General features: G+C 43.2%; 1 protein-coding gene across 1 annotated transcript in view; it reads left to right on the top strand.

Annotated features, from left to right (window-relative positions):
- The first annotated feature begins 870 nt into the window (after positions 1–870).
- Positions 871–12,500, top strand: part of NUP107 (nucleoporin 107) — a 33,297-nt gene continuing 21,667 nt past the window's right edge. Inside the window, exons 1-5 of the mRNA XM_040595631.1 lie at positions 871–976; positions 1,752–1,837; positions 3,590–3,679; positions 9,629–9,744; positions 11,856–11,991. Of these exons, the coding sequence (XP_040451565.1) occupies positions 969–976; positions 1,752–1,837; positions 3,590–3,679; positions 9,629–9,744; positions 11,856–11,991 (436 nt within the window). The 5' untranslated portion in view covers positions 871–968. The remainder of the gene's footprint in view (positions 977–1,751; positions 1,838–3,589; positions 3,680–9,628; positions 9,745–11,855; positions 11,992–12,500) is intronic.

Here is a 12,500-nt window from a genome sequence, read left to right on the forward strand (position 1 = left end):
TGTGTTCTTGCGTACCCGACCTTCAGCGGGCTCTCCGCTGTCCCTGGCACAGCTGCCCCAGGCTGGGCTCTCCAGCAGCCTCCCAGAGGCGCCAGGCTCGGCTGCCACAGCATTTTGTCATCTTAAGCAAGCTGTGGGACTTGAGGCAACGTCTCACAGTTCTAAGGCGTTTTGTAGCTGTTCTCAGACTTATGCCTTTGCATGCGGAATTTAAATGCTTTATTTCCTCGAAGCACCCCCTTGTAGCTGTAGCCCCAAATACACCCGAGACTTGCAAGCGTGTTTCGGAACTTTTCTACGCGAAAAACGCAGTTTGGGCAGTTTTCCTTGTACTAGAGCGCAAGTGGATGAACTACTGTCAGTAGCAGCGCTTTGTGCTGCTAAAAGTAGTGTTTCCCTGCAGTTAAAAAGCGCGCACAGGCCGCGTGGCGGAGGGGGCGGCACTCGGTATCGCTCAGCCCGGGCGGAGCGCTCCCCGGGCTGCCCGGGCTGGGTGCCGGTGTGCCCCGTAACGCTGGGGCCCGCAGTCCGGGTTACACCGGGGGGAACGGGAACGGGCACAAGTTTGTCACTGGTGAAAACAAACTCCTCGTCGCGCAGGCCGGGAGGCGGGCTGCCCGAGCGGAGCGCCTGAGGAAACACTGAAAACGCATCGCTCGTCCGTCTCTGCGCGATGCGGTAACGCACGCAGCGGTTTTAAAAACGGGGTGTTTTTAAGCTTTGTCGCTGGAGGCAGGATCCTGCTGCCCGGGGACCGGCGAGCACAGGCGCCGCGGGCTGGGCGGGGAGCCGGCGCCCCCCTCAACACCGGGGCCCGCCCCCGCCCCCGGGCTCCCCCGGCTCCCCAGCCCCCTGCGGCGCATGCGCGGCGCGCGGGCGGAAGCTGTCCCCTCTCCTTCCGGGCCGCGGGCCGGCACTGGCGGAGGCGGGAACGCTCGATCCCGGGCTGCGCCGGGCCCGCGGCCGCCATGGAGAGGTGGGAGCCGCGGGGTGGGGGGCCGGCCCGTGCCGGTGGGGCCTCCCGGGGGGTGTGGCCCCCCCCGCGGGGTGAGGTGGGGTGACGCGCCCCCCTGGAGCGGCGTGTACGCGGTGCGGGCTACGGAACGCGGCGAGGCAGGGGCAGTTTTTGAGGGGGTGTCGAAGGCTTTTCTGTCACCCGGGAGCTTTAAATCTGCGTGATTCCTTTGGGGACGTGTTTTTAGATTAAACTTGAGTTGTTTATTAGGCCGGAGTCGCTGAGCCGGGCCTTGGCAGGATGCTGTGCGGGCCGGCCTGCGGGGCAGGCTCAGCCGCGGCCTTCGCGGCCCACCTGTAGCTTCTCCTTTTGCTTTTTAGTAATTGTTAACGATTTTTTCCTTGTCTGGAAGACATGCGAACTTTCTCGGTCAGAGGTGGTTTTGTGTTTCTGAAGAAAAAAAATCAAATAGTGAAATCACGTTATGCTTTCAATTGAATTATTCAGTCCAAAATTTCATACTGTTGCACCTCTTACTAGCTTGCTTTTTTTGTTTTAATAAGAAAATATCTCTTGTATAGGAGGAACAAAGCACGAGTTTTCAAACTGATTTTTCTAAGCTGATGAGTGATACTAGATGTTCTGTGGAGAAGACTGGACATCAGTACTAGAATTGGAGATGACTTACGCTTTGAGTTTCCCAGTTGTGGAGTTACTTGAAGCAGCAAAACAATCTTGTTGTATGTTCTGCTTGGATTCACTTGCTTACTTTGTGTCTATGTTGCTGTTCCTCTAGAAATGGTTTTGGAGACCCGTTATCCCCCTGTGATGCAGAGGTGGCCAGACCTGGGTGGAAGCAAAGCTCTCAGAAAAAAGTTTCCAGTATCCTTTTTCTGTAAAGGCTATTTGTCTTCTCTTTAAGTGTTGCTTGCAGTGGTCACAAGCTGTGTGTAGTTTTACTACTGCTTTGATTTTGAGCATGTTGAGAATAGTTTTCTAATACACAGCAAGTTGCTCTTTGTTTTATACTCATTTAAAGTGAAGAAGGTATGAATGTAACGTGGAATTGTTATCTGATTTGTGAGGTGTTTGCAGTCAAAATTTTGCTATTGCACTATCTCATATTTTCCCCTTCAGTAGTCTGTTTTCTATATGGTATTTTCATGCCTTAAGAAGGAAAAAACTTCAAAAACAAAACTATGATTGCAGTATCTAAAAAACTAGTAGGGAGAGAGATTAATGACTGACTGAAAGAGTGACTAGGAAATCCAGATGAGTTTCATTAGAAAAATACTCTGTTTTCAAGAACATGGGACACTTCTTAGCCTTTACAGAAGAATTTCGGAATAAGCCAAAAGATGCAATTATTTGCCTTTTTGTAGAATAGTATTTCCTCTGGATGGAATTTTCTCTTTCCCTTCCTTTTCCCCACATTGTAGTATCAAACCATGTCAAAGCTGTTGTAGTGATGGTTCAGAACAGATTAGTCAGTAGAACTCAGGAAAGGCAAGAAATTATTGAAATGCTCGTACAGCAGTTCATGACTATATTTAGATAGATTACTTTGATTGTGGGTTAAATATGGTTGCAAGGGTGTTGCATTGCCTATTCTCTGAGCTTGTGCAGTCACATTTGCATAGTGTAGTGTTTTACAGTTTTTCATGAGCTTATGAACTCAGGTTGACGTGAGCCCAGAGAACTGTGTGAGCCATAGCTGACTTGATCTCAGAGTTTTTGAAAAAAAATATTGAAGTTTTCTTCACTCCATTGTACTTTAATTTTATGGGTTTATGCTGTGCATGTATTATATTATCAGAGTATTGTGTATATAACTTTCTATCCACAGTAACAGTAAGAGGAGCGCACAGATGTAGATTTAAATACTCGCTGAATTTCCACACACACACACGTATTTACAATAAGAAGAAAATACCATGTAATTTGACAGCTAATGTAATTGTATTTTTCTGGTTATGATAGCAAAGGAATCCAGTATATATGCTTGTCCTTCAGTTTTTTGCAAGCAAGATAAAACTAGTGAGATACTGGCCCTAGTTATGTTGTCCTTAAGAATCGTGGTGTTCTTGGACACTGATATAACATAGGATACTGAAACTTTTATGCAACTACTTCTTAGTAAACCATACGTAGAGCACTGAACCTAGTTGCTGACAAGAAAAAGCAAAGCAGAGCAACAGAGACTTTTTTTCTTAGTCATCAGCACCCTGGAATAGAGAAAGAACTTTCTTTTAAAAATGTGTTCAGTCTCGGGTTTTCTTTTATTTTTATGTAGCATAGTATTCTTTTACTGTTTATGTAGCATAAAGCAGCTCCTTATGGGGCAAAAATACTCTTTTTTGATCTGACTGGTTACGAGGAGTCCCAGATCTGTTGTGCTCATACATTGCAGTGTCCCTTTTAGCCCTTCAGCTTTTAAGTTTCTGCTGAAATGTTTTGTGATCTAATTCAGTCTTATGAATGAGACTTTCTGCTTTAGTCTGAAAGAAAAGATGTGTAGTCTTCATAATATTTGAGCTACTGCAAAATATTTTTCCTTTCCAAGTATTGACAATTGTTTTGAATAGAGCCAAAAGCATGCTTAGGAGAGTGTTTCTTAACTTGCTTATTAATCAGTTCTTACATCCCTGGATGACACTGTTGGAAACATGACGCCCAGAGGACAGTTACTTTCCCGAACTCCTTGTTCATTGCTTCGCCAGCCAGGTAAGACTACTTTCTTTCTCTAGTGTTTAGTTAAAAGAATGATATGCTTGGACTTCATAATTGATAACAATGCATAAGGAGAAAGACGCAGATGCGCTGTACTGGGTCCAGTGAAGCACTGCAAAGTTGGTTAGGGAATTGGAGTATCTGACATATGGGGAGAGGCTGCAAAGAGCTTGGATTGTTTAGCCTGGGACAGAGAAGGCTCAGGGGGATCTTGTTAATGTATGTAAACACCTGATGGGAGGGAGTAAAAAGACAGCCAAGCTCTTCTTGGTGGTGCCCAGTGGAAAGACAAGAGGCAGTAGGCACAACAGGATGTAGTGGGAATTCTGCTTAAATGTAAGAATAAGCTTTTACTGTAAGGGTGATTGAATACTAGAACTGGTTGCCCAGATGGTCTGTGGAGTCTCCGTCCTTGGAGATAACCAAAGCTGCCTGGACAAGGTCCTGAGCAACCTTTTCTAGTTGACACTCCCTTGGGAATGGGGGGGTGGACCAGATGATCTCCAGAGGTTCCTTCCAACCTCAGCATGGTGGGTTGGTCCTGACTGGATGCCAGCTGCCTGCTAAGCTGCTCCATCACTTCTCAGCAGGACAAGGTAACACCTTCCCGCCACCCTTCCGTTCTTCCTGGGCTCAACTTCACTCCAGATTTCCCTACCTCCTCCCCTAAGCAGCACATAGGGACGGGAAATGGGGGTTGTGGTCAGTTCATCACACGTTGTCTCTGCTGCTCCTTCCTCCTGACACTCTTCCCTTGCTCCAGCATTGGGATCCCTCCCATGGGAGACAGGTCTCCACAAGATTCTCCAACAGGAGTCCTTCCCACGGGCTACAGTTTTTCACAAACTGCTCCAGCATGGGTCCCTTCTGTGGGGTGCAACCCTTCAGGAACAGACTGGCCCAGCGTGGGTCCCCAAGGGGGTCGCAAGTCCTGCCAGCAAACCTGCTCCAGTGTGAGCTCTTCTTTCCACAGGGCCACAGGTCCTGCCAGGATCCTGCTCCGGCGCAGGCTTCCTGCAGGCCACAACCTCCTTTGGGCATCCACCTGCTCTGGCATGGGGTCCTCCATGGGCTGCGGGTGGACATCTTCCACCATCATGGACCCCCATGGGCTGCGGGGTCACAGCCTGCCTCACCAAGGGCTTCACCACAGCCTGCAGGGGAATCTCTGCTCCAGCACCTGAATCCAGCACCTCATCCCCCTCCTGCACTGACCTGGGTGTCTGCAGAGTTGTTGCTTTCACCTGTTCTTACTCCTCTCTTCAGCTGCAGTTGCCCTTGAAGAGGTGTTTTATTTTTGCCCCTTCTTAAATACATCATTACAGAGGTGTTACCACTCACTGATGGGCTCAGTCTTGGCCAGGGGTGGTTCCATCTTGGAGCTGGCTGGCATTGGCTCTACCCAGACATAGGGGAAGCTTCTAGCAGCTTCTTACAGTAGCCCTGCCCACACACACCCCCCAAAACCTGGCCATGCAAGCGTGATACACTCAACTAGTTGGTGATTCTGTGATTCTGAAGTTAAATGCATTTATAAATACGGAAAAAACCCACCTAGTAGCAGTCAGCATAGATGTTCGTATGTTATATATTTATGCTGTTAATTAATACCAATGGATTTTTGCCTTTAATTTTTAAACGGTATTTGAACTTAATTTTCTTTTTTTGGCACAAGAGTATGTCCAGTATCATTTCAGTTTCTCTCAAGTACCATGTTGAAACTGATTCTTGCCTTACTAGTCAGCAGTCTAGTTTGTTGTGTTGCCTTTTTTTGCAGTTCTTTTGGTTTTTGCAGTAGCTTTTAGTTCTTCAAGATGTCTGTCATGTAATGTCTCCTCAGATATTTTTTCTGTTGTTTTTGTGTCAGATTAATTCTGTTGCTGACCTTTCTACCTGGTTTTTTTATTGGTTGCATTGGTAAATGATTTTCCTCTCCACTAGCAGGAGAGAAATTAGATGGCACACCTCACAGAAAGGCTGTGGTACTGCACACGGTGGCTGGGGTCAGGTTGCCCTGAAACCTTCCAGTCTCAGCCCCTGTGTTCTGCACCGGTGGACCCATATTAGGAGTGTGTTGGGGGTTCTTCCCATACTGGCACTGCTGCAAAGATACGAAGTTCCAGAGAGACTGTTTCTTCATGGTTTCTCGGGATTCCTAGCAATTTCTGTGTAGTCCCTGCTTGTTCTCATTTAGTGTAATACCTAGTGCCTTCTGTTTGGGTGGCCAGCAGCAAGATAAATGTTAGTGTCAGCCACCTTCTCAAGCACAAATTGCTTGTGTGTCAGCATTGACAGCTGTCACAGTCAAACTGCAGGTTGTTCTTAGTGTTGACTTGACACTAAACATACTGTGAAAAGGTCTGTAATGCTTTTAGAGCCTACATCACTGGTTGTGGCTGAAATAATGAAACATGCCCTTTCCTTATGTCTCCGTGTCATCACCAAGACTTACCTCCCTTTTCCTTGACTCAGTCTCTTCCTGTAGCCTCTATTTTGTTATCATTCTGGCATTCATATAGGGATTCCTCTTTTTTTGTCATCATCTAGCCAGTGTGTTTTCTGTCAAGCTCCAGGTGGATGGTTGCACCTTCTGCTGCTCCACATCCTCTTTTAAGGACTGCTTGGAGATGGGTGAACTGTTAGTTGTTTTAAGAGAGGAGCATTGTGTGTCATACCGTGATGATCAGATAGCTCTTCAAAATCAAGTAGCTCTTGGCCACTTTTATCTTCAGATTGTAACATGTGTATACCATGTTGACCCCTATCTGCCTTCAGTGAAGATCTTTATTTCAATTAGCGTGTTGATTTCAGTTAGTGTGTGTGATGGCAAGTTAGCTTGCCATGATTTTGTCACTATGAAGTTTCTGTTTTGTCTATTTTTCAGAAAGCTCAACAGTATAGAATTTCAGTAAAGGTAGCATGCAGTTCACTTTTGGAGCAGCTGCCTCCAAACCATATAGAGAGTTGATGTCAGGTGAAACTAGAGATTACAGATGCAAAATACTCTGATCAAGAAAGTTTAGTGTTGAGCAGCAGTTCATTTGTATGGCCAGTCAGCATAGAGATGCCACATCAGGCGATGTTACTAGCCAGCATATACTCTATAAACCTACCATCTGTTTTTTAACAGACCTCAGAAGGAGACTTGCTAGTTTCTGAATAATGATTCTCTCTGTAAACTTCCCTAAACACAGCTGACAGCCATCCACATCTGTGGCTATGATTCGCAATAAACTTCCCTGCAACAGCATTATGAGTGGACAGGCAGTCCTTAAAAAGGTTTGCTATTTGATGTTCCTGCACTATTTAATCCAAAGACTTCTTCATTACAGCTCTGCATCTTTCCTTGGCATTATGGCTTTCTTCTGTTTTACCTCTGCCACAGCATCATCAAATTTTGAGAGTCACAAGTGTCATCTGGTACATAGGCTAGAGCTACTTCTCTTCCAAACTGTCTGAAGGTTCTGCAACAGAGATCAGCATTTCCATTCCTGTTTCTGTTCCTGTTGTACGGCCCTATTCCTACAGTGGAACATTTAAAGTGTTCTTATGAAGTGCATCCATTATCTCCTCTCCCGAGGAAAAATTTTTTGCTTCCTTTGATGTCAGTTGTTCCTAATTGTTGATTTGGGGGTATTTGATAACTATTCAACATAGTTCTTTTCTGCCACCCTGTAGTGTGTTGTATCATATGGGTAGAGGGGGTTATAGCAGTTTCTGGTACCGTAGAGGAGGATGACCCATCAACAATTTAAGTGCTTTGATCTGCAACTTCAGAGTCAAACTGTTAATGTTAGTAGCTGTAATTCTAGTTCTACAGATTGAAAATTGATTTGTCTCTTTGATCTTCAGTATGCGTGACTTTCATGTCTCAAGAGTTTAAGGGAAATTTACTAGTGATGATTTAAGATATGTACTAATACAAGGACATAAAGCTTGGGACAGAAACCTTTCATTCTTCAGTTTTCCCAATCTGTGTGAAACTGATGCATGGAAAACTAAATCTACCTGTTGATACGAAGACTTCTAGGGTCCCTGTACCTGTGTGCAATTATGTTGTCCCCTTATAATTTGGGGGTGTCAGCAATCTGGCAAGATATACTCGTGGCAATCTTCAGGACTGGGAGCACTGCAAGAAAGTTCTGTTTACCTCAGGCACTGGGCAGGGAAGTGCCATAGGGATTTGATCTTCTGCTTCCAAACAGCGTGGAGTCTGATGGAGACCCAGGGCATGCTCTTTATTTTGTGGTTGTATATGCTGTTGTGGACATTTTTGATGCCTCTGATTCCAGCAGTCCTCAAGTCCAAAGGAAACATTAATGATCTCAATGCTGATTGAAGTTGCCTTGTTATCAAGAACTGCTGTTGAGGGTCGTACAAGCACTTCTGTCTCCAAATTTGCTAACAAAATGTTGGGACTGTGTCCTTCCATCTTTACCACTGTTGACACAGCTCCTGATTTGGCTATCACTGTCCTGATGCAACCAATGTTTTTAGATGCTTCGCAGGCTGTTTGTGATTGATAAGGGGACCAAAGCAGCTGTTGTCTCGATGCAAATTCTGTGGTCTTTGGGCTGTATGAAGGTCTGTTGTGCTGTAGCTCCCTGTTGTTACAGGATGTGGCATTTATCATCTTGCAAAGCATCGTCCCTGTTTTTAACATCGGTCAGATATTCCTGGAACATTAGCCACTGCAGTGATGTGTGGGAGTATCTGGAGCAGATGTAGTGCTTGGTTAGAGCAGACTTGTGATTGCCTTTTGCTTTAAGGGTTCAGAGACTAGTTTCCAAGAGAGAGTGACTGGAGATTTATTGCTGTTTATGCTCATGGTGTGTATTTGCCGCTGTAGTTAAACCGAAGGTGTGTCACACATTTGTTGCATATACACACTCACATTCAACCTGGCTTCAGACTTCTATCTGGAATGCTGCTGGATTTGATGAGGAACTCAAATGACAATAGGTAGGCTTTGTCTTTAAGTTTGGACATGCCCTACTTGAAAAACTAGGCCTTGAATATGACTCAGGGTCGGTTAACAGGGTGTTTGTATAACTATTATAACTAGATGTGTAGATTATTAAGATCCATTATTGATAATTAACCTCCTTCCTTCTAAGTGTCATTGGGCCTAAGACTTGGTTTTCTTTTATAATTGGCATTTGTGGGTTTGGTAAAAGCCTTCTGATGGAAGAAGAATGAAAATGGACAGAAGCAGGTTACTTCTCCATCAGGCTGGTTTGCCTGTTTCTTGTGTGACAGAGCAGGGTTTCCTAAATACTTCAGTCTCTGTTGTAAGATTTGCTTTGGCCTCCTTAGAGGAAAGAAGGGACAAGGGCAGTGATCGTCCCCCTGTACTTGGCACTGATGAGGCTGCACCTCAAATACTGTGTTCAGCTTTGGGCCCCTCACTACAAGAAAGACATTGAGGTGCTGGAGCATGTCCAGAGACGGGCAGTGAAGTTGGTGAAGGGTCTGGAGCACAAGTTTTACGAGGAACGGCTGAGGGAACTGGGGTTATTTAGCCTGGAGAGGAGGAGGCTCAGCGGGGACCTTATTGCTGTCTACAAGGAAGTTTGTAGGCAGGTGGAGTAGGTGTCTTCTCCCAGATAACAAGCAACAGGACAAGAGGAGATGGTCTCAAGTTATGCCAGGGGGGGTTTAGATTGGATATTAGGAAAAATTTCTTCACTGAAAGGGTGGTCAAGCATTGGAACAGGCTGCCCAGGTAGGTGGTGGAATCCACATCCCTGGAGGTGTTTAAAAAATGCGTAGATGTGGTGCTTAAGAACCTAGTTTAGTGGTAGACTTGGCAGTCCTGGGTTAACAGTTGAACTTGATGATTTTAAAGGTCTTTTCCAATCTAAATGATTCTATGATTTCTGTTCTATGATAGAGCATAGTGGTCTTAAATACTTTTCTCAGAAAAGGCGCTTTCTCTTTCAGTTACTGCACTGACTCGAAGTTCGATGAAGCAATCAGATGTGTCTGCCCTTCTGGGAACAGGAGGGAAATCTCCTCTGATTCTACCAACTTCTGGACTTTTTGGCAATCTGTCAATGGTAAGATGGTTAGAGGACCTTTTTCTCTTTTGTTCCTGTGAAACTTAGAAGAAACTACAAGTTTACTGTGTTTCAGTGTTGTTTGCACCAAGGACAAACTAGGTGGTACAAGCTTGCTAGTACTACTGTTGCTGCTTGCAACTAGTATTATTTATTACTGTGGTGTTCTTTGAGATGATGCAGTGAGGAATAAGAGGGTTTAAAGGGCTTGCTAAATAGAACCATAGAATCATAGAATGGTTTGGGTTGGAAGGAACATAAAGATCATCTAGTTCCAGCCCCTCTGCCATGGGTAGGGAATACACCATGTGTGTTAAGCTAGTCCTTGTAACATCAGCTGGTGACTGCAAAAATCCTGACTTTGCTTGTTTACAAATTCTTCAAAGACAATTGTTCTATGTCAGCAAGTTAAACCTTCAGAATTTTTCTTACTTTAGCACTCTCCAATATGAGGCTTTGCTTGGATGTTAAAGTTTGGACTTCAAAGAACAAGGTCTTCTGATGATTTTTCAGATGATGTTGGTTGTCTTCTACTGTAATGTCTTTGGAAAAACACTCATTAGAGAAGTTATCAGTAGGGTCCTATGAAGTATATTATCTTCATTTATTTTTAAAATAAAACAAGTGGAGAAGTCTTTTTGTACATGCATTTTAATTCATCCTCCCTTTTAGTTTCTATAATTATACTTTTATTATACTTAATTATAGTATAATTTATAAATTATACTATAATTTATAAATTATGTATTTATATATAAATATATAATTTATAAATTTATATAGCCCATTCGTTTCTTTAAATTATCACGTTCTAGGGCCTAGTTGATCAGAATGTATACAACTCAGCAGTGGCACTTTTCCTCTGATTCAGAGTCTCTTGTCATTCTGTAACTAGTGTTTTGTGAGTGGAGTACATTTTAAGTTAGCATTTAGTGCTCTGGCTTGAATCCAGTTTAGATTAGCAGGGGGAAACTTGGGACTAGACAAAGGCTTTCACAGGTGGGTGATGAAAAAAGGGCTTAACATTGTCTTGTGGAAATGTACTTGCTGGTAGATAAGCACTCATCAGCCCTTTTTGTATTTCCCACAGAGACCTGATATGATTTTACTGGAACCGAGTTTCTAGTTATTTTTACTCTGCAGTGGGAGTGCAATAGCATTCTGTTCTGGTTGACTATAGGGCAGTAATGGCCAAGAGACATCAGGCAAAAGGAGTATTATGGGTAGAAGCAGGGGCACAGAAGGAAGAATAACGGCTATATGTCCACATTTTTTGGATATGCTGAAGAGACTGATGCAGCAATGTCATCTGGTTCCCTGTTTATACTTGTTTGGGTGGGACCTTTTTAAGACTCTGGAAAAAGAATCAACCAGTGGCACATCTTAGGTCTTTGTGTAGCATTAATTGCTGTTGAGAAAGCAGTTGCTGTCATGGAAACAGCTATAGGAAGCTGTCCTGTCAGTGCAGTAGATATACAGTCTATCTTCCTGTTTTGGCCATTTTGCTGTTTTAATGTCAGATGTGTTACCAAATACCTCCCCTGAAATAATAGATATGTCTTTATTTCCCCCTTTAATACTGTGATACTTTATTTTAAACATGTATTGCTTCATTCAATCAAATGGTTTTCAGCAATTCACCAAAAAGGCTGAAAGACAGGTAAATGGTTCTGATTCAAATTACTTTGCTTAGTTTTTCACAGCTGCTTTACAGCCTAGTCAATGTTACTCTTTTTTTACTTTGAAAGACAAAATACGAAGTAAACATTTAGCGTAATTGAATATGAAAGTTTAGAGTGATTTACTTGTTTTAAGAGAAAAAGTGATACATGGTGTTGTAAAGTAACCAGTCTTATTAGATTAGCTTCTACTTCAGTTCTTTCTGAAAAAAAAAAAATAAATTATGATTTCCTTTTTCCAGATTAAGATTTACCTTTTCGGAGCTGTTTATTAAAGGCATAGTTGCACCTTATCTAAAAGCAGTTATTAACTATTAGTTGTTTAGGATTGCTCTGTTTAGATGGTTCATATAGAAGGAAAAAGCTTGGAGGTAGGCTTGTAATAGTTTGAGATTGCTATTTATTTTCCTTATGTTGTTCTTATGCATTTAGTTGGATGAAAGTAGCTGGACAATGGCACTCTCACCTCAGCAGACAGGCATATTTGTAAATCTAGAGACATCCAATATGACAGAAGATGTCACTATGAGCGCTGTACTGTTGCGTGAGGATGATCCTGGAGAAGCTGGTGAGACATTCTGAAGTTTTCATAATAATTGATCTATTTTTATTTGTGGGATATAAATATATAAGGTGGGGTTTTTTCTGTATTATTTGCTGACGCTTCTTTGTCAAAACCAGTCTAGTCTAAAGAGTTCAGAAAGTTAATCTCTTGAAGCTATTGGTGTTCTGAGAGTTTGTGTCTTCTGTGGAAGCTGATGGCACAAATGGGATGCTCTGGTGATCTAAGATGCAAACTGGATTAGTTTTGTGGAGATAAGCAAATGAGTTTGTTGTTAAAACTTTTACAGATGACAAGTTTACAACAAAAAATTTATAATTGACTTGACTCGTAGCTTCTGTGTGTCGTACTATTTTAGCTGATAAGTTCGTCTGACTTCATGGGTTATAAATAGGTTCATATCATCATTGTCTTCATTTAGATCTGCAAAAGATGAGATGCCTTGTCATCAGATGTATTTTTTTGTAGTCTGTTGGGATTTTGTTGTGTTGACTAATACGGGTGTTTCTTCTTAA

This window comes from Falco naumanni, chromosome 5, assembly GCF_017639655.2.
Source record: "Falco naumanni isolate bFalNau1 chromosome 5, bFalNau1.pat, whole genome shotgun sequence".
In the NCBI taxonomy this organism is placed as follows: domain Eukaryota; kingdom Metazoa; phylum Chordata; class Aves; order Falconiformes; family Falconidae; genus Falco; species Falco naumanni.